At 42.3% G+C, this 27556-nt stretch overlaps 2 protein-coding genes across 2 annotated transcripts in view; one reads left to right on the forward strand and one right to left on the reverse strand.

Moving 5' to 3' along the window:
- Nucleotides 1-44: 44 nt before the first annotated feature.
- On the forward strand, nucleotides 45-15119 carry KCTD6 (potassium channel tetramerization domain containing 6). The gene is made up of 3 exons (XM_086939060.1): nucleotides 45-174; nucleotides 4263-4360; nucleotides 13764-15119. Exons 2-3 carry the CDS (start codon nucleotides 4334-4336, stop codon nucleotides 14448-14450), a joined length of 714 nt encoding a protein of 237 aa, XP_086795186.1. The 5' UTR covers nucleotides 45-174; nucleotides 4263-4333; the 3' UTR covers nucleotides 14451-15119.
- An 11677-nt stretch (nucleotides 15120-26796) lies between these two features.
- ACOX2 (acyl-CoA oxidase 2) overlaps nucleotides 26797-27556 on the reverse strand; it is a 223853-nt gene continuing 223093 nt past the window's right edge. The window contains exon 14 of the mRNA XM_086939062.1: nucleotides 26797-27398. Coding sequence (XP_086795188.1) covers nucleotides 27336-27398 — 63 coding nt within the window. The 3' untranslated portion in view covers nucleotides 26797-27335. The remainder of the gene's footprint in view (nucleotides 27399-27556) is intronic.

The raw sequence follows: 27556 nt of genomic DNA on the forward strand, positions 1-27556 counted from the left end.
TGAAACATCCGAAGATAGCTGCGGCGTTTGACGCTTTCTAGAAGTTCCGCTTCCGGGACTTGGCACTGGGTGTGATTCGTTGTATTGGTGGGGGCGTCGCTTTGCTGTTTTTGCTCCGGGTATCATTGATTTTCTGCGGTAGGCTTTCTGGGACAGTCGTCGTAACTGCAGCAGGTAAGAGGGGGTTTTACGCGCATAATATTGCAGTCCTGGCAGCGTATTTTGTACGTGACCTAACGAGAGCTCGGGGAACTGTCCCGGGTACTGGGTTGTAATGATTGAGCGAGATTGTCCTGGACTAAGCGGTGTCTGTTGAATGGAACACTGTTCCTGCATAGATCGGATCTTTCTCTGGAGCAATTGGCCTCGGCCAATTAAAGTGTCTGGGGCCATCCGTTGTTGTGACATGATAAGCGAGAGAGCTTTGGAGCATGAGGAAGTGTCCTGGAAAGACAGGCCTTTACACTGTGATATATTTGAACACATAGGAATTTGGAGCAGGAGATAATTCTTTGGGCACATAGGACGTTGGACGTTGGAGAAGGGACACATGAGCAGCTTCAACGATAGGCAAGGCCACTAGAATTGCGTTGCAGGGGATGACCAAAATTAGCGTCAGGATTGCCTAAATGATGCAGTCCGAAAAACAACTTATGCGGCAACATGTGGCACATTTTGCCATAGTATTTACTTATTTGTTTTGTCAATTGTATCGCTGGAAACATTTTTGACCTCACCAGTGCTAGTTTTACTGGCGAAAGCAGCACTAAGCAACTGAAAGATGACTAGTTGACTTTTGTTTAGTGCATTCCACTGCGCGGGAACACGTCGCCACATTTTTTGAAAAGTTTGAGTTAAAATTGGCAAATTCATAATAATTTGACAGCTGAACTGCATAATTCTAGTGACCTATGTGGTATCCTCCACTTTAGGGGAAGGCTGTCATGATTAACCTCACCCCCACTTCCTGTTTAAGTTGGTCTATGCCCCTGTGACATGCCTTTTTGGCCTCTATATTTGGAGATCCAACGCCGTGATAGCCGGTCCCCGTGAACCTTGCCGAGTAAAGGTAGAAGCAGACATATGGTCTGAAGTTGGTTCTGAAGATATCCATATAATCAAGTATGTTTTTTTTCTTCACACTTTGTAGCAGAGTGACATTAAGATGGTCCTGATGAATGCCACAAACCCTTTGGTTGTCCGGGCAGAAACATGTTGACCTGACCAGATAGGGAACATCCTTATCCCCGTCGTTCGCACTCTTCTTTAATACTGTCCATTGAGATAGTTTTAACTCACGTTTTTGATTTAATTATTGCACTCTGCCCCTCACTCGCTTCAAACATTGGAGTGTAAAACACCTCACGCTACTCTCCTGAGCGAGAGTTGTAGCCCACACAGTGCTCCTTGCGGGCACTGTGTGCAAGAGGGAACCCAATGATGAAGCGTGTCACCTACGGGTGGTTGAGGGTTCTTGTCTTTAGAAAGCATATGCCCCTTTTTGTTTGTTTATTAGGACATTCACATGCTAGGTTGTGACACAATCTGGTTGCCTTTTGTGTGTATTATATAGTGGGAGTGGTAACTTAGAAGGTTATCATTTTTCCAATAAAGACCTTTTTGTGAGATTTCTGCCCATTTCCATGCAGGAAGCAGTGTGGGAGGAATTGGAGGAGTTCTGCAGTTTGGGAGCGATCAAGCCTGTGGAAGCCACTGAATGGTTGGCATCCATTGTAGCAGCCAAGAAGGCAGCCGGCACAGTGCGCTTATGCATTGAACTAAGAGCAATAACTAGAGAAGTAATAGTGGACAAGCACCCTCTACCAAACATCACACAAATGATGAGTAGATTAGCCGGAGCAAAGGTATTTTAAACACTAGATCTAACCTCTGCCTATTATCAAGTCAGGCGACACCCAGAGTCACAAGAACTCACAGCGTTTATTACGCAAATGAAGGCCTACAAGTTCAATTGCATGCCTTTTGGACTTGAATCCCCCGCCGCGGTTTTCCAAAGGATCATGAGCAACCTCCTCAAAGGCATACCTGTAGTACTTTGCTACCTGGATGATCTGATCTTTGGAGAGAATGGAACACAACATGAAATTAGGCTCGGATAAGTCCCCTTAAGAGGTTCCAATAACAAGGTGGAGAAGTGTGGCTCACTGGTTAGAGGAGGAAGACCTGGACCAGGGTTCAATTCCTGGCTCGGCGGGGTCTTGAGTCCTAAAAATGTCCATGGACTCGACAATTCTCGCTCCGGTGCTTACTCAATTCATGGGTTCACACTCTGAGACTCTGGGCAATAGCTTGCTTAATCTCCACAACGGCCCCTCGCGGCGGGATGCCTGGCTTTCACCTTGTGGTTATCCTGCTGGGGTTATCTCACAGGGGAATACCAGGACGGGTTCCCTAAGCAAGCGCTTAGAAATCGCTCGGTGATTTGCGCTATATAAATTCCTGAACATTTACATTTACAAGGTCTTACAGTGAAAGGAGAAAAGTATAAGATTGGGTGCGCTGAAATAGAGTTCCTAGTGCATAAAGTGATAGCGGAGAGCATTCGCCTCAAAACAGAGTTGCAAAACACCATTCTGAACCTTACCCCACCCAAAACCAAAGAGGAAATCAAATCCTTTATGGGCATGGTAGAGTTCTACAGCAAGGTCGTTCAGAACTTCACCAGACACACAAAATTCGCAATCTACTAAGGAAAGGGGTGGCATTTGACTGGATTGATGTGTGCCAGAAGGAGTTGGAGAACACTAAAAAGGCCTTGGTAGAAGCACCCAACTTTAAAGCCTTCGTGCCTGGCAGAAGGAAGCTGATAAAGAATGCTTGCACTTTCTTTCTCTCCTTTTCCCCTTTTCAGCACAAGCACTTTTTCTCGAAACTAAGTATAGGGTTACCAGTTTATTTAAAAGGATTACAAAGTTTGCTATCATGAATACTTTTTAAAAGCATTATTTAGATCCCTAGATAGCTTATGCACAAAGATTAATGGAGACACAGTTGAAAGGAACTTAACTTTAAATGTACACTGTTAGATAGCATATGCACAAAGATTAATGGAGACACAGTTGAAAGGAACTTAACTTTAAATATACACTGTTGCTTGTTAATAACGTTTGTCTTTGATATACGAGCAGACAATTGTCTAAACCTTGTTTTATCAACAGACAACAATACCATATTTTTGTTTGGACTTGTAAGTAGATGGCTTAAAAAAATGAAATGGTGGTAAATGTATATTTTAAAATGTGCCCATGTACTTATTTAGTGGTTCTCTCTCTTAGTGACATTGAATTTTGTTCTTCAAAGTGTCCTACCAGGTGTCTTTGTTAGAATGACACCTTAATATGATGACCGGGTTGGAACTGGTAGATTCTTCTTTCCGAGGGACAACTTTTTTTTCCTCTTACCAACAGCCATGTCCACAATCTTTACGCTCTACAAAACCATTACAAGTCTCTCAGAGGAATTAGATTAAAGTGCCTTTAATTTACTCATCTCCCGTTATATTCCTTGGTGTTGTATAAGGACAGAAAATCATATTTTGGGAAGGGAGAACATGAAAAGGAGTGACATGAGAGTGAAATTCACATGTTGGGCCCTGTAGAGCAGAAACCATTGCAACAGAAGGAAGGCAATTAGGAGTGAAAGTATGTATTTTTTAAGGCTCACGTACGGTTATTGTTATCGCTGATGAACCTGATAATACATTTCTGGCCATTTTAAGCTTCTAAATCGTCTTGTGATGGATGTGCTGCTCACTGTGGCACACACCCGCACTATCAAGATTTTTTTGATGCATGTACTTTTCAAGTTGTGTACTTTAATCAATCCTCTGGTTTCTGCCCCTTTTATGGTCTCTAGTTGTTGTAATTGTTTGACACCTTTCATTCTCTGTCTTGCTAAACCATTAATATGTCTTCCTTAAGTTCATTATGTTTTTTTGTTCCTATCACTTATACTGATCTGTGGTGAGTCATAGCACTTTTACTATTCAGCACTAAAAAGTTGTATAATTCAAATACATCGATGAGACAAATATCCAGCACAAGTTTGAGGAATAGATAGAACTAACTGCAAGCTGTGGTTCTAATTCATATATAAACCTGCTGTGTGGTTGGAAAATCAAAGTAAAGTGATAAATAGCATTACAGTGCATTTCTTTTTTTTCACATTTGCTAAAGGTCTTCCTGCCATGCTTTTGCTGTTGGTTTATAATCGGTTACTATTTTTGTTTTTGTCTTTTGCAGGTTGAGCAGCGTCTCTGCATGCATCACCCGTTAAGTCTTTTTCTACTCACATAAATTCGGCATTGGAGCAGATGGATAATGGAGACTGGGGATATACGGTAATTGATGACTATGCATATAGGACTGCTTGTAAAAAATCAAGGAACCTCTTATAGCTGGTTCGTCCAACACAGAAGTTTTGGTGGCATGACAGTACTTATGAACCGTTTGTTGTAATCTACTTGCTAGATCTACAGTGCTAGATGTTTAAGAATGCTACATTCTATAATCAAAATGAATCTTCTTTCTGGGAATGTTTGCCCTTTTAATATGTAGAACATTCTGGTGTGTTGCTTCCTGGCACTAGAATATCATCTTGTAAAGCGACAACTCCTTTAATACCCTCTAAGACTTTAAAATAGCAAAGCAGCTGACAACAATTCAAACAGAATTCTTCGAAATTAGAGGGTCCCAACTGTTGACAAAAAAGCAGTAGTGTTTCAATTCTGGTTCTAGCTCCACTTGGCGATATGCTTCTGCAAGATCAAATCTCGCCCCTCCCCCCCCCCCCCAAAATAATCCCCCACCTTTCCAAAATGTTAGTAAATTATCATCTATGTGTGGTAATGTGTTGAATGTACCCATATTTTCTTGTTCACACTTCTAAGAGCTTTGCAAATTCTCAACGTGGCATTTTTGAGTTGAGCCCTCAAGAAACCATGAGCTGTTTGATTATGAAAAACATATTGAGGACTTACCAAGAACGTACAGGGGAGTGCTGTACGCTGATTGTTTACAATTGTTTGGCTATACTATCACTCTTATGTGCATGGCCTCTAACTTTTATGTACCCTTTTTTAAAATGTATTTACCGACCCAAGATGGATCTTTTAATAAATAAAAAAATCCTAGTTCTTTTGTAGACATCTTGTGCAATGCGTATTGAATGTGTGTGTGAGCCTACAAAATGATGCTTCGGCTGCGCCATTGCAGCTTTTTTTTGTGCCATGCTGTACAGCTGTAAAGCATGGCAAAATATATTGGCAAAGCCAATAGGCCTTGTAGGCAAGACCTGCTGGCTTGGCCATTGCTTGTTTTGTGTGCTATCACCAGTGAAGACCAGCACAAAAAAGATTTGTTCGGTTCAATTACTCATAAATCATACGTTTTCTTGAACCTGTATGCTAAATCTTCCCTAATGCTCAATGGCATGTTTCTCATTTTGTGTTTCACTTGTTTGGTTCCTTCTTTGATATGACTTTGACAATTAAGATTATGAATAGTTCCTAATTTGTGAATGAACACTCCTTTGAAATCTTTGAGTTCACTAGAACTTCCTACCTCCTCTTCTCCCACCAGCAGTACTTGCTCCTTTCCCCGGGTTTCATCATGACTGTGAACAGACCTTGGTGACATCTGTAGGGAGCTGGCTTTTTGTATAGTAGACCAAAACGAGATGCCCTGTGTAAAGAGTCTTGGCAAACCCCAGTTGGTTTACAGATGCACAAATGATTACCCAAATGCTCTCTTTTGTGGTAGTGTGGGCAAGCAATTTGGCTTATCAGAGAGTAGTACTAAGCATTTGTTCTTCTCCCATAAGCAATAAATGAGACACACACTTAAGAATACATCTTAGACAATTTAGAAATATGAGTCGTTGATACCAAGAACTTAATTATCAAGTAAGTACTTTTTTAAAATATGGATTTTTAATGGTAAGTAAATAGTTCACTTAAATTCGTCTTTAAGCATAAATGCTTCCCTATGGGAGAAAAGGCATATGTTGCATAGTTATTTGCAATCGGTTTCTGGGGGTCTCCTTAAAGACTTAGGGTTGTAGGGGGCCAAAGTACCACCAGCAGTTACTCATTACCTGCACTGTGGCGTCCGGGTGAAGAGGTTCTGGTCAGGTTGGTAGCTGTGGGTGCCATGCCGGTTGGAAGAAGGGGGGCCACCTGGAAACAGGCTGCGGAGGGTGTCTTGAGGACAAGTCTGGGAGCTCCCAAGGGGTGGCTTGGGTCACAAGGGTCCTGAGAACTAGAAAGCACAGTGTGTTCCTGTGCTGGGGCACTCTGGTGCAGAGTGAAAAGGTTGATTGGTTTCTGTGTGTCCTCTGGCCTTGCGGCTGTTGTTTTTCACCAGTTGAGGGTGCAAAGTCAGGACAGCTGCTCCACTCTGGAAGTGGGTCTCTGCGGTGTTGATCACCCTAAACGGCTGCTCGGTCTTGGGATCCTTGGTGTCCGGTTGGACTCTTGCGTTTTTTGCTTGCTGCAAATAGTCTGGTACTCTGAGTGTTGGACCTGTGCGGCTACAGTTGGTCCTGGTGTCCTCTCACTTGGTTGAGGGGCAGGGAGGGCCAGATCTGTCCTTCAGGAACACCGGTACCTCTTTCTGAGAGGCTGTTGCATCAGGCTGACTGGTAAGTGGCAACTCAGTGAGCCGGTCTTTGCTCTTCAGTGCCTGCGGACAGCAGGAGAGTAGGTCCTCTACTCCAAGGGAGATTGCAGGCAATTTGAGAAGGGCTGGTAGTCTCCCTGATTGGAAGCTGGTCAGCTGCAGGATGAGTCGCTGTCATGCTTGTCGAGACTTGGTGCGGGCAGGCAAAAGTCGACAGCAGTCTTCAGTTCTCGCTTTTCTCGCGGATCTTCTTTGTCCTCATCTTCTTGATCCTTCACATCTAAGTTCCTTGATGTTAGGGGTGCCACCTAAATACTCAATTTAGGGGTGTTATAGGGAATGACAGGTAGTAACCAATGGGCTACTTACCTTTAAGGGTGTCTACACTCTCTATATGACCACTTCCTGTGGGAAGCGGGCATTAACCTGACTCAGCATAATTCTGCCAAAACTAAGGTGGTGTAAATCTAAAAGTCATGTTCACATCAGGCAGCCCACCTTAGGGGTGGAACTAGCCTGAGAGGGGAACACTCCTCCTGAGTAGCTAATTTTCCTGCCTGTCCTGGTCCTAACTGGGCCTGGGGCAGGACGTGGCATTTCCTCTGTCTGGGGAAGCCTTGGGTTGCACATCAAAGGCAGTAGAGACTTTTGAAGCTTCCTGCCTTGATATGCTGATCACTTAGCCATCCTGCTTGGAAGAGGGGATAACACCTCAGAGCAGGCGTTGTTCCTGCTCTCAGATAGTGGGGCTTTCACCTGCAGGGGATCAGAAACTTGTCTGTGGTGGCCGGCGCCTTTAAACCAATCAGCCAGCACACTAGTAGCTAGTAGGTTTTCAGGGGGCACCTCTTAGGTGTCATCTAGGTTCTTGTATTATTAAATCCATCACTAGAATCAGTGTGGGCTAATTAATACGAGATGTTTGATACCAAACATCATTAATTTTAGTGAAGCCATCTTATAGGTGGGGAACTCGTAAACACCAGTGTCCAGAACATGTTCCCAAATTGGCTTCCCTGTTCACTTGTAATAGTCGAGAATTGACTTAGCTGCATGAGAAGATATGCTCATGTGATGTCTATGTCCTCACATGTAGTTAAGTGCACCCTGCCTTAGGGCTGTAAGGCCTGCTGTAGAGGTCAACTTACCTAAACTGCACACAGCGTCTTTAGGCTCGGCACACAGGAGGAGGTGTGCCATGTTGTGTCTACACTTTTCTCTGCACCATGACACGCAGCCTGCTATGGCAGTTTGAATGCTGGTGCTGAGGGATCCTGCAGGGTGGCACAATAAATGCCGCAGCCATTAGAGACCCTCTTTACCCTCGGTACCAAGGGTACAGTTTACTAGGCACTTATAGAAGGCGCTTAAAGGTATTGCTATTTGTGGGAGCAATTTGTACAGTTTTAGGGAAAGAAATCTGGCACTGGGGACCTGGATAGTAGGAACCCAATGCACTTCTATCAAAATTGCATCCGATACAAGGCAATATGTGGGGGTGACATGTCAAAAATGGGCATGTTCCTAAAACACCAAGCATAAATGTTCAAGCCCTTCCTTGTCAGAGAGACTTTACTATATGTGACCCTTTCTTTGAACTGTAATACTGTCTCAAAAAACCTTATCATCTGAATTCTCCTTCCCTCTCATGAAACTGGTACCCTATCGAGAAGTTCTAATATCTTATTGTCCCAGGGTTCCCAAAACCAATCTTCCTTTATCATAATCATGATTGCACCAAAATCAAGCAAAAGATTTAATATTCAAGCATCTACTGTTACTTTATTATAGGGCATTAAGTATTCTTCCTTTTCATCTCTGAAGACTAACATATCCTTTCTGCTAGCTTCAGAATCTTCTTCATTAGTCTCAACTGATTGTTTGTTTTTGACATTGATAGGCTTTTGCAAAAAAGCCAACCATTTCACATGTTTTACAAGCAACAACTACTTGATCATGAATGTCGTCCTGTGATATGAAGAAAGCAACTACATCTTAAACAGATTCTTTTGTTTCAAAATGCTCCCTAAACTTCACTTCTCTTTGTTAGGAATTTTATTTCTATAGTTCTCTGACTGCTTCACTGTTTTTTTCTATAACGAAAAAAATGTTTCATCGTAGAATTTCTGCCTTTCAATAGTGTTCAGCATATAAGACACAGCATAGTTTCATGTGAGGATTTTGAAGTCCAAGTTTTGTGACGTAAAGGTGGAGGAGAGCCAGTTGGGAACTCAACAATTAAAAAACAAAAACACATTTTGCCTACCCACGAAAGAGTAAACTTCTTTACAGTGGCAATTAGTGTCTCTTCCACACCACTGTCCGATTACAGAAAGGCCATATGCAAATACAGAGCGGAGATGAAGAAAGTTCAGGCATCCTTCTATGAGGAAAAAAATCCGGCTAGCCGCCAATTCCCGCAGAGAGACCTTTTCAATCGTAAAAAAGGCTCCTCAAAGGCCTAGTCCCTCTAGCTCCCACTGAGCCTCATGGTACTTGCTGCGAACGTCAGACTGAGTTTTTTTACACTAAAATTCAGAACATCATTAAAACACTCCCCCAAATCGATCCTGTATGCACAAACTCTCTTCCGACTCCCCCTCCACCATTCATCGCTTGGAGCTTTTTCGTTTGCTCCCCTGGAAACGCTCCTGACCCTAATGCCCACAGTAAAAAGCGAAACATCCTTTTCAAGGCAGCACTTACTATTGGCCCCACGATCACCCATGCTATCAACACCTCACTTAGCACAGGAGTAGTCCCTCCCCTCTGGAAAGGAGCAATGGTCAAAACCCTTCTTAAGAAGCCTCAACTGGATCCTGCAGACCTGGGCATCCATCGCCCTATTGCTCTCCTGCCTGGGATCGCAAAAATCACAGAAAAATATGTTAATCATATTCTTTCAAATTTCCTCGAAGCTTTTAATCTGCTACATCCATCTCAAACAGGCTTCCGCCCTTGGCAGAGAAAGGAAACTGCCCTTCTAGCGATGGTGTAGGAAAGCAGGAAAATCTTAGATGCTGGAGGCTCAGCGGCCATCATACTATTGGACCTGAGCGCGGGATTCGACACCGTGAACCACCAAGTCCTGATTCGTCGTCTCAATAACTTGGGAGTAGCCGGAACTGCTCTGAGTTGGCTGCGCTCCTTCCTGAAAGGACGATCGTTTCAGGTTTTTGGAGGAGGCGTGTGTTCCAATCCTCGGCCTCTTCTGTGTGGTGTACCACAGGGTTCATCTTTGAGCCCTACGCCCTTCAATGCATATATGGCCCCTCTGGCTTTGATCGTGGCTCCATTTGGGATCCATATGGTCACTTACGCCGACGACACTCAACTGGTTGTAGCGTTAAATCAACCCACACAGCATGCCTCACGGAAGTTGTGAAATGGATGGAGTCATCCCATTTGAAACTAAATGGAGAAAAGACAGAGATTATGACTCTGGGCAACTTTGACAATACGACACTTAGAACCATCTGGCCAGCATGCATGGGCCCGTTACCTACACCCAAGACAGGAATAAAGAGTCTGGGCATCTAGTTAGACCATAATTTGACTTTCAAAACGCAAGCTAGAAAGACAGTCGCAACCTGTTTCGGCCTGATAAGAATGGGCAGGAAAGTGCTTCCCCTGCTCCCTCCCCAAGACAAGAAAATTATGGCCCAATCTCTCCTACTTTCCAGGTTGGATTATGGCAATGGGCTTTATCTGGGAGCCCCTACCTCGGTGATCAGCAAACTTCAGATTGCCCAGAATTGCGCAGCCAGACTTTTGACGGGAACACCCAAATTCCTATCCGCAAAACCAGCCCTCCGCCTCCTACACTGGCTTCCAGTGAAAGAGTGAATTATCTTTAAATCTCTCTATATCGTCCACAGATCCCTGCAGTAGATTGGTCCTCCCCTTCTCTCGGCTGTAATTCACCCATATAAAGCAAGGAGAGAGCTTCACTCTGATCAACTTCACCTAATCGACACCCCTAGACTCAAACGAGCCAGAAATGGTGGCAGACTCTTCTCCCTGAATGCTGGCAGGCTTTGGAACGCTCCGCCCCTCCACCTCCTCCTCTACATATAAATGGAGTGGTGTGGCTCACTGGTTAGAGGCGGCAGACCCGGAAGCAGAGAACGGCCCGGGTCCAGGGTTCAATTCCCGACGCGGCAGGGTCGTGGACCAGGGTCAGCGGACTCGATAATTCTCACACTCGGCAACTCTGGGCATTAGCTTGCCTCATCTCTACAACGGCCCCACACATTCGCCGGGGATGCCTGGTTTCACCTTGGAGATACCCATCAGGGACCATCTCCCAGGGATAGCCAGGACGGGTTCCCCAGCGGTCTACAGCACCACGACGCCTCAGGGCAGCAGTGCGCTTTACAAGACACATACATTTACAAGACACATACATTTACATTTAACTCCGAAAAGAGACTGGTTATCTTGCCTTCTGGAAACAACTCGAAACCTTCCTGTTCCCCTAAATGATGCTGTTCCATCTGATCACTAGTCATGCCTAGCGCTGGGAGGCCTTCTGGTAGCCATGTGCTTTATAAATGTTCTTTTTATTTCATTTCATTTGTCCATTTGTGCCGAATTTCCATATGTTGAAAGTCTTGCTGTAGTTGTCTACACCTGACCGCGTTGGGCCTTGTAATAGTGGAACACACTTCACGAATCAAGTTAACAATGCATTAGTGAACATTTTGAGCTACTGTGCAGCTATTTGCACCCCTTCACCGAAACATATACAGAATGAAGATGATGTAGTTTGCATCAGAATTTTCACAATGTCTTGGCACATTGGAAGAAGAGCAATACGTGTACTGATAAGAGACAGTAAGTTTCTAACATGGTGCAGTGAGTGTGGCTTTAAGACAATGCAGGCTTGGGAAGGCTGAGCAAATGACTTATGTTGACAACATACTTTTCTCTACATGTAAGCATTGACAATTTTCTCATACCTGCAGCTTGTAAATCTAAAAAATCCTCATTGCACTGTGTTCATAAGATTTATGTCAGATATTTGTACCCATATAATACCTGTAACAGTTTGTCCTCATATTTCAAGTCACGAGGGAAAATCTGCCAAAGCAATGAGGCTTTATCACGAACAGCGCATTGTCTAGCAGTCCCAGGTGCACAACCTTTGAAATGGCAACGATTGAAAGAACCATTCACAGTCTATATTGAGGTTTACTTACTTCTGAGGAAAACCTTTTTGTTGATACTCATTCGTGGTCTAGAAGGGAGGAGTACATTAACCCTTTAATTGCTGCCGTCGGCCAACGGTCGTCACGAGCGCTACCTCCCCAGTGCTGCGCACGACCGTTGGCCGACAGGCCAGCATTCGTTCTCCGAACGTTCAGCACTGGGCGCTGAACGTTCGACGCTGGGAACGGGTTAAAGACGCTCCCTGTTGTTGACCTCAAGATAGATTCTAGCAAGCAAGGAATAGTCTAAAAAAGTAATCCGTGAACATGCAGATATTATGATTATATTGGAATAAAAGTGCAATCCTTGAAGGAATGTTGTGTTACAGGTTTAAAAATTCTTTCAACATGCACAGTAGCCAGAAGAACCAGCAGATGATTTTGAGTCTGCACTGAAATCTTGAGGAGCAGCATGTCATTGTCAGGAGTTGAAAGATTAAATAGTATAAGACCAAATTGCATTAAAAAAACAGTAAAAAGATTTAAGAAAAGTTACTATTCATTGAAGATTTGGGACTAGAGACTTCTTTAAGTATAGTACGAGGCATCGAGCTTTATAAAACATGTGAGGGAAATGTTAATCTCCGATTTAATTTGATTTGATATAAGCTTTATTTCGACAGATGCCATAAAAGCTAATCTCTGATGAAGTGTTTGTTTATGAAGAGGTCTAAAATATATGCGAAGATGTGAAGGGGTTTTTGTTAAGGCTAACAATGGTATTAAGGCTTAGTTTCGACCAGGTCTGGGGAACAATAGCTAGCACATGACCTAAAATTGTTTAATATATAGTTTACAAATAGCATTTCATTTCAAATTAAGACTTCGTCTGCTGCCTGGCACGTTTCTTTCCATACCTAATGTGTTGCAATAGCATCTACATTTGTCTCTGAATTCATCACTCAGTGCTAATTTAATGGGGCCTTTTGGCAATCATAGGTCTCTTGCGTGCAAATGAAAGTATTCTTTAATAAATGTGGGAAGCGTTTATTCTGTGATTTAGAAATGAAACCGGGTATTTTGGGAAATATTTTTTGCAGTGATTATTCTGTTCATTTTCATGGCGCGGACTCATTGTTTTGTGCTCCTTTAGGCCTTATGAGAGAGTGACTGCTATGCCCTATTGGGTTAGAGTTGTCTAGAGAAAGTTCCTCTTCATGGATCTGGAATGCATTTCCCATTGGCTGCGAAAATTGAAGGGATGCACCCATTAATCGGTAGTTAAGAGATTCCCTCATATATGCTAATCCTAGGTGACTTGAGAGGAAAATCTGTAGCCTTCTAGAAGGCAAGCTTAGGGGATAAGTTCCAAAGGCTTTTTCATATGGAGGACAGGGGAGAAGTTTAAGGCTGCTGCAAATGAACTCCTACATAGTCTAAAAATAGGGACTGAGGTCTTCCGGGACAAAGCTAGGTCCTACGTGGGGAATCACTTTTATGGCTCCTGTCTACTGCCTGGACGTGCAGTCTTACAAGATTTTACTAGGCTTCCCAAGAGACTAATATGCAAAAATTCCCCAAAATTGAAATTTATATCGTTTTGTCCCTTTCCTTATCAGCAGAAAGTTGTTGACAAGTGACAATGCATGATTTGATGCTTTGTGTGATTTTGAGGAAGTGAAGACCTAAATATGCTGGCTAGAAGAAGTGATATTCATTTTGAGCAACTGAACATCATATAAATTGTAGCATTTAATGCAGCCCTCCAGGAAATAAAGGGTGCATTTGCACTGCTAAACAAATGGCTAATCCGTTCCCTGGTTTCTTGGATGTTAAAGGTCTTGCTGTCCGGGAAAATCTTGTTAATTTTGTTACGTATATTTTATGCCTTCTACCTTATTTCCCTTGTTAACTTAAACGTGTCTCTTCTATCTACGATCTTACATTTGCCTCTCTAATATTTTGATTGTTTCAGATGGGCGATCCGGTTACCCTCAATGTTGGCGGACATTTGTATACAACTTCTCTCTCAACTTTGAAGCGATACCCAGATTCAATGTTGGGAGCGATGTTCAGAGGAGACTTTCCCACAGCTAGAGACTCTCAAGGTAACTACTTTATCGATCGTGACGGACCACTCTTCCGGTATGTTCTCAACTTTTTAAGGACTTCAGAGCTGACATTACCTGTTGATTTTAAGGAATTCGATTTGCTTAGAAAAGAAGCAGATTTCTATCAAGTTGAGCCACTGATACAGTATCTTAATGACCCAAAGCCGTTGTATCCTTTGGACACATTTGAAGAAGTTGTGGAGTTGTCAAGCACTCGGAAACTTTCAAAATACTCTAACCCAGTAGCAGTAATTATAACTCAGCTTACTATAACAACTAAGGTGCATTCATTATTGGAGGGCATTGCAAACCATTTTACTAAGTGGAATAAGCACATGATGGACACTAGAGACTGTCAAGTTTCCTTTACGTTTGGGCCATGCGATTACCACCAAGAAGTGGCACTACGAGTGCATTTGATGGAATACATCACAAAGCAAGGATTTGCCATCAGAAACACACGGGTGCACCACATGAGTGAGAGGGCCAACGAAAACACAGTGGAACACAACTGGACTTTCTGTAGACTGGCCCGAAAAACAGATGACTGATGGTTATGTTGATATTTGCACCATTACTTCTAGAGGGTTCGTAATCCGAATGCGTTTCCAACACGTTCGACGGAGGAGATGGTCTTCTGCTTTCAATAATGCGGACTGTTTTTATTCTATTTATTAATCACTAATACGTTTGAATTGTGAAACGCGGTCCTCTTTACAGTTACCAACAAGTATGCATGTGCCTGTTCAAACTGTCCAGGGACATTTCTCTACAACATATAATGATAATGTTGCCTCACATCTACCAAATAACTCTGTATTGTGAAGTGTCACATTGATTAAATGACCCTTTGCACTTTTAATGGCATAACGCTGCATATGCAGCGGAGGGGGGTAAAAGCAAAAGCTAGCACAATGTATAGTAACCACTTTTCTCATTTCAGATTTAGCATGGTTATGCGGGTAACCTACAGCGTCCATTTTCGGTGCTGGTTCCTTGAAGCCTAACATCTGTTCTTCCTGGAGGCTTTTCTCTGTGTTGTCAGGTGTCTATTTCTCTATATAAAGCAACCACCTATATCTGAACCCATGGATACGTTAACTAGATTTATATCCCATTCTAAACAAAACATTCCAGTGATACTATTTTGTATGTCTTTTATGATATCAGTAATTGTGCTGCTTGCCAGAAAGATGCAAATAAAAATTTAGCCTACTGCATTGTTCTGAATCATTACTAAATCCATTCGAATTTGTAACAGAAATGATGGCATTTTTGGCACACTGCCAAAATACTAGCAGTCACGTTAGTATGGTTTTACTGCTAGCCATATACATTGTTGTCAGTTACCTGAAAGTTTGGCGGATCTATTCAATTATACATCCGGCTGTGGATTTAGGCTCTTGATTTGAAAGCAGAGAGGTTATAGGTTCTGCTCACCTTCATAGGTGACGGTGATTAGCTGCAAGAAGGATATGTGATGCAGTATGGGCTTGACAGAAAGTGCTTTTAGTGTAGCTTGTGCAGCATGCCCTGACTGGTTGTTTTCGGTTTGTATGATACTTGTGTGCTGCACCTTGGTGCTTAGAACTTCAGTGGAGAAGAATGTGGAATAGGCACTTGTCCACAGTATGTGACCAGCATTGGTAAAGCCTATAGGTCTCCCTTATGCTGGAGCTATTGGCTATGCCGATGAATTTTAGCCATGTTGTACACCAGCGTGGCTGCTCTTCAGCGTAGCTAAAAGTTAGTGGCAGTCTCAATCAAACCCTGATCACCATGCTTTTTTCTCTTGTTTAGGGACATATGCATAATGTTAATGGTAACATAAATGATAGAACAAGATGCGGGAAAATGATGTTGGTATATTGTAAATATTGTGAAAATGTTTAAACCTGGATAAGCTTCATCCACCAAATATGTGGATATCGTTTCATAAAAGGCAGATGAGTAGTCTCTAATCCCTAATGTTATACAGCTGTGGTATTTCCGTGAAGCCGGTTGCTATGCTAGCTTTTTAAATGAACATGTTTAGTTCCTTACCAGGAGGACCAAAATATCTGAGCTCCTACACTTGATGCTGCTTTGGAGCTTGCCAAATTGCACACTCTCTCCTATTTTTTTCTTTTCAAATCTGTTTTTGACAGTTTGAACTTATACCAGAGCATGGAAACTTATAACAAGCGGTGCACTAGTATACGTCTTGGTAGAAACATTAACAGTGCTTATCTCACGTTTAATATAAATGCTTCTGAGATCATAACTGTACCATGCTGGAGGAGCAGTAGTTGTGGCAGTAGGTAAACAAGAAGGAAAACGAAGAAAGAATTGAGGGAGAAGAGAGGTGGCCGGGAGGATGGACTTATTGTGAATAGGGTCCGTGAGGCTTCTAGGTAGGAGCGAGAAATCTGGCCCCGCGAGCCATCATAGGAGCTTACAAGTGATTTGAAAGGGGTGTCAGCAACCAATGTCGGATTTGGTAATATTGCAGTCTGGCCTCGTCAGTTATGTGAACACTGCGTTTGCACTCGTTGAAAGTTTCGAACGTTTCTCCTTCAAAGAGATCTTGAATAGTACGGCATTCGCCTTCTCTCCACGCAGCAAAGAAATGTGGCTGTAGGGCATGGGGAAAGTCAGGGTTGCGTGCCAACGGTTTGTTTGGAGGAGGAAAGGGGGTAATTCCCCTTTTTACTGCACCTTTGTCCCAAATGTCTAGCACTTTTGTAGAGGAGATGGCTATATAAGCACTACGTGGTCTGGCAGGCAGCAGAAGCCAGGCCAATTCCCAAAGTGGTCTGCAGGCCACAACCCAGTCCATGTGGAACCAGTGTTTTTCGCTTTTGCGGATCACCCATTAAGAGAGGAATGGGAGTTGCGATACCCAATAGTACTCCAGAAGATTGGGGCACGCCAGGCCTCTTCCTTCCCCTAGGCAGCATAAGCAGTTTATTGGGGAATTTTGGACATTTCCCGCCCCAGACGAAAGCGGTGATGTCGCGCTGCAGATGGAATATGTCTGCCTGTGAAATAGGGGTTGGCAGCATTTGGAATATGTATATTATTTTCGGCAGAATGGACATTTTATCTGCGTTAAGTCGTCCAAGCCATGAGATTGAGAGCGGTTTCCAAGTTCTTTGATCTTCTAAAACTGATTTCCTACACCCTGGCCAGTTTGCCTATGTCCATTTTGATAAAGAGGGGGAACGTTCATCCCCGGGTAGCGAGGCGAATGTGAAGTCCATTGGAAAAGGGTGCGCGTTTGCAAGTCTGGCATATCTTCACTAGGGACCAATGGGTTCAATGCCCGGGACTTGGCCAGATTGATTTTAAATACTGAGGTTGCCTCAAAGGAGCTAAAAAGTGATAGCGCAGGCAGAGAGTTCCTGGGGTCTGTCAGGATAATCCGCAAACAGCGCTACTTTGTGTTCACTTCCCCAAAAGGGAATGCCTTGATGTCTCCTGGCTGTCTGATAGAGATTGCCAATGGCTCTACCACTAGGGCAAAAAGCAGCGGCGAAAGAGGGCAGCTGTGTGTGTGTGTGTGTGTGTGTGTGTGTGTGTGTGTGTGTGTGTGTGTGTGTGTGTGTATATATATATATATGTATGTATGTATATGTGTATATGTATATGTGTATATATATATGTGTATATGTATATGTATGTGTATATATGTATGTATGTATGTATATGTATGTGTATGTATGTATGTATGTATGTATATATATATATGTGTGTGTATATATATGTGTGTATATGTCTATATGTATGTATATATGTGTGTGTGTGTATATATATATATATGTATGTATGTATATGTATATATATATTCTTGAGTGAGCTGACCGTTGACCCTAATCTGTACTTGGGAAGCGGTTTATGAGGCCATTATTCGGGAGACCTTCACTGGGCCCAGTCCTATTTTCTGGAGGACAGCCCGCAGAAAGTCCCAGTCAACGCGATCAAATGCTTTTTTAGCATCTAAAGAGAGTAGGCAAGCGGGGATATCCCAGCGCTGAGCTTTTTACATTAAGTGAGCCACCCGGCATGTGTTGTCCGCCCCCTATTTTATTTATGCATTTTTATATAGCGCGGACTTTACCCGAAGGTGTCAGAGCGCTTCACAAAAGGAACAGAAATGAAACATAATGAGAAACATTACAAAAGAACAGATTACAAAAGCATACATTACGTTACATAAGGTATTAGTGACAATTGTGAGCAAAAAAATACATGAGGTAGTAAAAATTGTGAGCAACCAAAAATACATGAGGTAGTAAATGTAATAGTGACAATTGTGAGCAAACATTATACATGAGGTAGTAAAAATTGTGAGCAACCAAAAATACATGAGGTAGTAAAAATTGTGAGCAACCAAAAATACATGAGGTAGTAAAGGTAATAGTGACAATTGTGAGCAAACATTATACATGAGGTAGTAAAAATTGTGAGCAACCAAAAATACATGAGGTAGTAAAGGTAATAGTGACAATTGTGAGCAAACATTATACATGAGGTAGTAAAAATTGTGAGCAACCAAAAATACATGAGGTAGTAAAAAGTGCACACGAGGAAAAAGTGACAAGTGTGCAGTTACAAGAGAAAACAAAGTATAATTTGAGGTATAATACTGCAATAAGTATATAATAACTCAGGCACAAGAACAAGCGTTACGTAGGCAAAGGTGGCACTTGTGCATGTGTCAAAGGTAAAAACATGTGAGAGGTAGCAAACCATGTGTTACAAGGGCAAAGTTGGTGTGTGCATGTTACAAAAGGGCACCAAACACAAGTACATGGAAAATACTACAAAAAGGCAGACACTCCAACCCCAGGAATACACTGGGAAGGCACTTCCATGGTCATGTAAAGTAGAATTTATCAGTAGTGGGAAGTCTTCCTCCAAATAACAAGAGGACGTGAATTACTTTTGGAGGTGTCTCTCTGGAGGAGGAGAACTTTGAGGTCCCTTTTGAAGGCCTGGGAGGAGGCGGTGGGCCGGACTGGTGAATGAACCCCACCTGATCTGGGTCAACCAGGCCGGGCATATAGGGGTCTAGTTGGTTTGCCAGACTTTTAGTGTAGATTTTTGCATTTGTGTTGAAGAGAGCAATAGGGTGGTATGATGCGCATAGTGAGGGGTCTTAACCTGACTTGGGAATAAGGGCAACCTCAGCCTTAGACATAGTGGGTGTGAGGCCCGTGCTGTCAGAAAACTATTTCAAAAGACGTAAAAAGGTGGTCTTGTTGCTCGGTTTAAAACATGCGGTAAAATCAAACCGGGAGGCCATTAGGGCCCGGGGGTTTGCCGGTTGGTAAGCTCTTTAATGTCCGTTGAAGTTCAGCTAGAGTGATTGGTGCTTCGAGAATTTGGGAGTAGTCTCCTAATATGTTTAAGGACTTATTTTCTTCTGGCTTGGTATTGCAAGTTCCCCTTTATGAATGTAGTCAGTGTCTTTGCCTCCCCCAGCCCCTCACGCTTCACTCCTTCATGTGATATTTGTTGTGAAATGGCTCTGTTTTATTTATTTGTTGGACGTAGGTCTGAGACAGTGAAATGTAATGTAAAATGTCAGTCTCAGTTCATCATCACAAACATCTCACCTCGAATAAGCAAACACTGGAGCTAGAATGGCAACGTAGCCCAGTTTTACAAACATCAGCTTTGGGATCAGGCCGCAAATGAAACTTTAGTAGCTACATGTCTTTGTATGTTATTTTAACATACTCTTTAGTTTGTCTTTGTAATCTTTCTTTTAGAATTTATTTATTCTTCCACATGGAACTGGGCAAGAGGCTGTTACAGGCTCAGGGGAATTCTTGAACACTGCTGAGGTGCACCCTTCACATTGTCCAAGGCTTAATCAATTAAAACCATTTAGGTATTCTTGTAATGTATACAGCTTGTTCTTTTGAGATGGCTTACAACTTAATATTTCATGATTATCAAAGTGTTGCTGTTTTCTGTGATCTGTTGATTCACCGACCTCCCATTATTTATGGGTAATGGACTCTGTGGGCCGATAACAAGCTGTGGAAGGTGTTGATTCAAGGTAAGTTCCTTCTATTTGATTTGTGGTTTACGTATTGCTCTAATGATTCATGAGACAATTGTTTTTCCAGAGTTTTAGAAACAAACATGCCCCATGGCTTGAAGTGGTAGGGTCTCTCAGGCACTTTAGCAATATGAGAATTTCATCATATCAAAAGGGGTATTTGCTTCATTGATAATTTGTATTATTGTAACCTGGTGCTTCGTGGTTGTCTAAGACTGCTGTTTTAACTTGTTCCATTTTTATTCTATTTTCACCATTATAAGTCACTGTCTTGTACATTGATAGGTGGGCCTATGATCATTTCCCTTTCCATCATTTGAATTTCTAGCTTCTGTTTTTTAATAACAAATTTTATTAGGTTTTGCCGAGATAACACAGCCCATAGGTCGATGTGGATAAGGAAATATAAAATACAGCATACAAATTGAGTATAAACAGTAACATAAAACAAGCACATGCGACTGTTCACACTACAACCTCAAGCCCCATACAATGGTCCAAACACTGCTTCCACACTGTCAAGGAGGAGGCGTGGTCTGCCTTCCACAGTTTGGCTAAATCCCTCTTCGCCAATGTTCACCCCAGAAACAGGAGGGTGCGCTGATATCTATTACCGCCAAGTAAATCCACAAATTGTAAAAGAATCAATCTTGGATCCAGTGGAACAACCTCACTGAGACAAGAGGTCACTCCCGCCAAAAAAGTGGGATGGATGAGGGATACCGCACCCCCACTGTCCCATAGAGGTAGTCCAACAAGGGGGTAGCACCCATGCACCTGCTTTGTCCCCATGGATATCATACAGCCACTCATTGATGATCATTAGGTGTGAGGCGGAGTAATGGGAGTATATGTCAGCAGCCATGATGCCGCGGCTGTAGGCAGACTGGCACTACGGGTGTACCTCCATCCCACAGGAACCCCAAAACAATGGAGTCTATCTGTCGAGACCAGCCTCGTGGGATGGTGTAACTGATGCAATGATCTGGGCAGAGTGATCATCTTAAATATGGCTGACCTACCTGTCGGGGATATCAGAGGAAGTGACCATATCCTCATCTCCTCTTTCGCCCGAGCCACCATTGGTTTGATAGTCTTGGACCATGGCCATTGCACATCTGGTGAAAGCTAAACCCCTAGATATTTAAAGCCTCCCTCTATTGACCGAAGACCTGGTGTCCATGCATAAGGTCCAGCCTACCCATTTAATGGCAAGACTACGGATTTCGAATCGTTAACGAAGAGGCCCTTTATTTAGCCAAAGACCTGCATAATCTGAAGTAGAAACGGTGTTGTGACCTCCAGATCAGTCATAAAAAACAAGACTTCATTGGTGTATAAGGTGTTCCAGTCTGAGCACACCTTAAGTCTCTGAAGCAGAGCGAACAGGTAATCACAACTAATGGAATCAAACGCCCTATACGTATTGGCGAGGAGAACCACCGCCGACTCGCCAGACGTCCGGCCTGGGAAATGGCATTTGAAACACGCCAGATGTTATGTAGTGTGGCGCCTAAGTAGTCTCCGTGAAGTCATCTCCGCGCTTACGACGCCAGCGACGGACGCACAGAGGTACTGGTAGCAACATTTTCCGGATCCAGTCTGACGCCTGGGGATATTCTAAGGTAAAAAATCTATCACTAACTAATGTCTCTTACAGATATATCGTTACACAAGTAGTAACTTGTGCTTCATGAAGTGTGCTGGGCAGGAAGGCCAAAGCCCAGTGTTTATGGTAGATGGTAGAATTTATAAGGTACACACTACCGTAACGCAGAATTTTAAAAGCTGGGAGGCTTAAGCTTTTGGACCCTCGAGGGGCATATGTCACTGTAGGCTGACACCTAGGGGTAACCTTTTGCTGCAGCCATGACCTTAGTTGTGGGTCCCTCAGGTCTGGTTCCACCACTGCTGTAGCAGACAGGCTCTTAGACAAAGAACAGAACCAAGGAGTGGCCTCTTCAATAAGCCAGACAATTACAGCATACATTTCAAAGGGGACACAGACCCTAAACCACATTTGTGTCCGGAGAGACTGTGTAAAAGTGAAAGCTGAAAGCCCACTTGTTTAGAACTGTGCCAAGATCACCAGAACTTGAACTACTGCAAACATGGATCAAGGTATGGTCGTCTTCCAGCTAGACAGGCGGACAATGCCCAGGATGCCATGGACACTTGTCCCGAGTCTGGAGCACTAGCCTGCCTATTAAGAGGAGGCTGTGGAAAGAACGAGGCCCAGTGAGGATCCAGCGACTATCTTGGTGAGCAAGGTGTGAGGCTGAAGGTCCATCAGGACTTGCTTTTCTGTGGGACCACCTGAAGGTACAAAGGGCCGTTTAGGGTCTGAGAAAAGGTTTTAGTCATGTTAGAGAAAAGGGCGCACAGCTAAGTATTGGCGCAATAATTTTTGTTGATTCTTAGTAAGCTGTGAGGTGCAAGAAGGTTGAGGGGATAAGCCCTATAACCCCTCCATCTAGTGTCAGCCTAGGCTAACACTGCGTACAGTAACTAACACAAAACCTATGCCCGCTCTAATAAGTAAACAATAATGTCAGTGTAGACATATGAGACTTCTTCCTCAGCTTCTCAGTTAATTCCTGTGCTTGATCCTTAAAAACAGATTATTTTTCCATAATTTACCACGAGGTCTGTCAAAGTTCTCAAGACTCCTTAAATTTACCATCGGGTCTGTTTATGTTCACAGGGAGCGCGCTCAAATAAAATAAACACCACTGATCATAGCGTGGCTTAATAAAGTTTTTGTTCCTATTCCAATAAGGCAGTGTTCTACCTGTTTGATTGACACAGCCATGCGTTACGCGTCACACGCAGCACCACGGCGTCACGTGACCAGAAATGGGCTTTTCAGCCGACACTGCTACAGCTATATCAGTAGGCCTCACTTTCACAGCACGGGATGATAACCTTGTTGGTTCTGGGTGCCTGCTATACAGTTGACCACTGTGATGTATTTACAACTGTATCTGTGTCCTGTTGATTTTCTATTACAGGCTCCAATGGTCTAGGATTTTCCAGGGGGCCAATCCGGTAGAACCGTGAGTTTTACCACTGTCGTTGTTCCACAGGTCAGGGTGCGCCTTAGGGTGTGCATACTGCCGTGGAACCATCATGGGTCTTGATGAATGCTTAGCAAATTGCATATACAAGCTGAAACATGTCGACCAATCTCCTTCACTACTTCATTTAAATCGGATGACTCTGGCTAAACTAATCAGCTAGTCTGCATCTGTGTCACTGGTTTGCCTTGAATAAATTAGTTGTAAGGTTTAAACCGGCTGCCTTTTAAATTGCACGTTAATATCACTTTAACCTCCACCACCACAAAAAAACCTGCTCCGCTGTAATTCAGGCTTTGTAGCACACCAGAGAGGCACTAGGCCTCTCTGGTGGGAACCCAATGATGAAGCACTCTATTCAGTCCAATGTGTTTAAAAAACCCACAGATGAAGCGCCTTGATGTTTTAGATCAACCCTTTTTATTTCCGTTCCAAAGGAGCCTATACAGCAAACTAGTTTCATTCAAGCAAACTTCTTCAGGGAGTGTTTCCAAAAAAGCCAGATCCTAGTAATTCTGGCCCCTTTTGATTGTAAATGATACTCTAGGAAGCAAGCAATGGAGATTTAAAAAGAGCATCAATTCTCATCAAACTATAGAAGGAATACACAATACCCACTAACAATAAAGGCTACTTGTCCAAGCAAAAGTCCTTTTTCGACGAATGTGACAATTCGTGTCCTTCCTCATTGGAGGGGATGAAATGAGGATTGTCACTAATTGATATCAGCTTCTGGTAAATCTTTAAATCCTCAACTGTTTGTCTCAGGAGCAGCAAAGGAACTAAGCAGGATGGTTAGAGTTCACACCTTTAGCCACAGAGGTCTTTGAAAAGGGGGTCTTCATTTCAGGCTTCAAAAAGTCCAGCAGGTGGTGGATGTACAGCTTTTCAGCGAAATATGTGATCCCACGATGTCCGTGTTGGCTGGCCGGATACCAGGAGTCTTCCTTCCATCAGTAGCATTTGACTTACCGCCTCACAACCTGCTGTACTGTTTTTTCCCTGCTGCTTTGTAAATTGTTTGATATATTTAACGAAAGAAGCCAACTGGTGAATGATATAAAGGCATATGGATCTGGCAAATTTTAAATTCAAATTGCAGGGTATTATGTGGCATCCATCACTATTCTTTGAAAGATTTATGGTGCAAGAAACTGGCAAGATGTTTTAGGTTAGCGACATCAGAGAACCTCCGAATGGTGTTTGATAGTTTCTCAGATTTACTGATATATTGCACGACAGTTGAAAAAGGTATTGACTCCATCATAATGCAGTATAAAAATGTTTTCACTAAAAGATTAGGCAAGGTTCAAAGATTATTACATAATATAACGCTGAATGGGAATGCAGCTCCAACAAAACATAAATTAAGGAACTTACCCCAAAGTGCTGGCAAAGAACTATCAACATTACTTAATGAATTACAAGATGAGGGTGTTAATGAGCCAGTAGATTCATCAGTGTGGTGTCGATTGTAGTTTTAGTTTGCAAAAAAAGCAGGCTTGTTAAAATAGTGAGCATGTTTGAGATTGCTTACCAAACAAATATTTGTAATTTTCAGCTCCAACTCAAAATTTAAGTTAACTCAAGTAATTGAAATTCTTCAAGAAAAGAGTTATGACAATCCAAAACCGAATAAGTAGAGTACTTGGGACATGCCATTACTGAGGAAGGTATTTGGCCCTAAAAAAAAACGGTATCAAAGTCCATTGAGTCTAAGTTATCTCCGGCAGAAAAAGATCTACCAAGATCCTATCTAGGTTTGTGTGAATTTAAGTTCAGATTTCTGGATGAATCTGAACAGACTACCACAGCTGTTCCTGAAAAGAATGAACAATTTATGTGGGAGAGAGAACAACAAATTACAATTGAAGAATTAAATAATCCCTAGTCAGTCACTCTCCCTTATCACCATTTAGTCGAATGAGTCACAATTTGACTAAATGCTGATGCCATTGGTGAAAGATGGGGAGCAGTATTGTTTCACAGTATAGGTGACTGCAAAAAAACCCTGCAGTTTTTGCACCACTTAATGATCCTGAAAGCATTTATTCCACCATTGAACGAGAAACCTTTGCTTGCTTGTGGGTCTTTGTGCGCTTTAAGACCTACTTGTGGGCTAAGAATTTCACTTTCAAGACAGATCATAAACCATTGATATTCTGTTCAATAGTATGGAACTCAGAAAGCTTCCACACGTCTCATTAGAAAGCTATTTAAATTATAGGAGTATAATTCCAATGTTAATTATAGTCCTGTTTTTTTTAACTTGGTCCCAAGACTGCTTGTTTTTATTACATTAGGAGTTAGGCAAGGGCAAACATCCATCCTTAAAGAAGAGTGTGTGGTAGCTTCTGTTGATGATTCTGAGGAGTTGTGTAATCTTAATATTTCAACAAAAAAAAAAACTAAAGTTAGGTTCAGAAACAGCCATGACGTTTTCAGTGGAAAGGTGGTAATACGAAAAAATGCAATTGACTGAGGTGCATTTATATTGGAAGGTGAAGGATTGTGCTTCTTTGGATGGTAATGTTGTGTTAAAGGATTGATGTATGATTCCCTTCAAAGCCATTGATACGTGTATACTCTCTGGGCCATTCAAGACATCTGGGGGAATGTTTTACCAAGAGGAGAATATAAGAAGACTTTTGATGGCCTTACCTAGACCATCAGAATGTACAATCTGAATTTCCCAAAAGACCTTTTGAGAAAATTGCTTTAAATTCACATGGACTATGATGGTTAGGGCACAATAAAAACGTTTCTTTAGTGTTAATTGACCACTTTAAAACAGGCATAAATCAAACGCATCAGCCAGTCCACTACTGATACTGTAATTGATTTTCTGGAGCTTTCTTTAATGAGAGAAAGTGTCCATTTATTCCTCGCAACCTGACATGTTTATTTGAAGAAGAAAAAAATATGTAATTCATATAAAAATTGATCTGCAAAGTACATAATTTAGTAACACACAGGCCAAAATTTTGAAAACTGTCAAGAATGCAGCGCAGTCTCCAAAGAGCCTGGGCTGCGTGACAGGGAAAGAGCAGAAGAGTGTCATATTCACAGCGCAGTCTCCCCCCCCCCCCCTCTCTCCCTAGCGCCAGGGCTGATGTCAGCTGCCATGCGCCGGGCACACATCTTCACGCCATAGTGCTTCGGTGCGTGCCTGAGTCTAGCGTAGGTTTTGTACAGGAAGGGTACCCTTCCTATACAAAATACTATGCCTAGACATACTTCAAAGCTTTTCGTACTTTGTATGTTTGCTGCTCAGTGCAGCACATGTGCAAAGTTGGAAAATAAAGGGGAATTTAAAACATTTCTCCTTTTAACGTCTGCTTTACGGTGATGTTGATTTTGGACGCTATTCCCCATCTACTAATGTTAGTAGATAAGGTTTAGCATCAAAAAGCATGGGTGGTTGCCTGGAAATGCCCATGTAACTGCCCCTTGACACAAAGTAGTGTTTTCTGTTGCTTTATGTTACTTTTCCATACAAACCAAGGCTCATACCATTTAGCATTGGTTTGTTAATCCCCAAAAAGGTTGAGCTTTGGGTCAACGTTACAAAAGTAATCTGTGCCACAGTGTTTTTTCCAATTTGACTTAAAAGATACAGTAATTACCCATCTGTTGTACCTCATCTTTAAAGGACTTGCTTTGAAATGTAGATTGCAGAAACACAGTGTAGATGTATTTAATGTATTATTGTATGCATCCAAGGTTTTATACTGTCGTTCCAACAGTATCATTAATCACCATAAGTCATTAGTGAAAAAATTAATCTTTATTATCTACAAATAGAAATATTGAAGTAGCAATGAGAATCCTTTCAAAGCATAAATATTTATATGCCATGGTACTGGACGGTTTGGAACAAGTTAATCGAGCAGTGTTATCATCCATTGACAGTCAGACAGACCCCCCCCCCCCACCCACCACACCCCCCACCCATATGTTATTTTCATAGCAGACTATTTATTGGTTTTGCCAAACCTAAATTGCTTAGTGTACAGATTTTATCTCACCAGCCACGTCTATTAGAGAGGTTTTCTTTTATTTTAAAATGTATCTGCGTTGTCTGCCACCACCATAGTCTTGTTACTAAACTAACACAAAGGGACAAAAGATAAAATAACATTTACACATGATTAAATTGGTAACCTCATTATTTCAGTAATCATATACATAATTCGTTATTATATTAAACTGTTGGTTTTAAGTGTAGATTTTCAATCTCCACAATAGTGCTATGTGCTATTTTTGCGCTCCAAGTACAGCCTTCTCCAAAATCAAAACTCGTAACTTCATAGCTTTGATAGAGTACTTTGTAAGAGAGGTTTAAGGTAATTTTCATAGGCAGAGTTCACCTGCAAAAAGAAATGCAAGCACAGATTAAACGATGCACTAAGAATTCAGTTCTGGCACAGAACAAGCCAGTCAACAATTTTGTTTACATTCTTCTAAATAAACATTATGCTTCTCCTTTAGTCATGTGAGTAGCATGTTTACTTAAATACGAAAGGTT

This window comes from Lissotriton vulgaris, chromosome 9 (genome assembly GCF_964263255.1).
Source record: "Lissotriton vulgaris chromosome 9, aLisVul1.2, whole genome shotgun sequence".
Taxonomy (NCBI): domain Eukaryota; kingdom Metazoa; phylum Chordata; class Amphibia; order Caudata; family Salamandridae; genus Lissotriton; species Lissotriton vulgaris.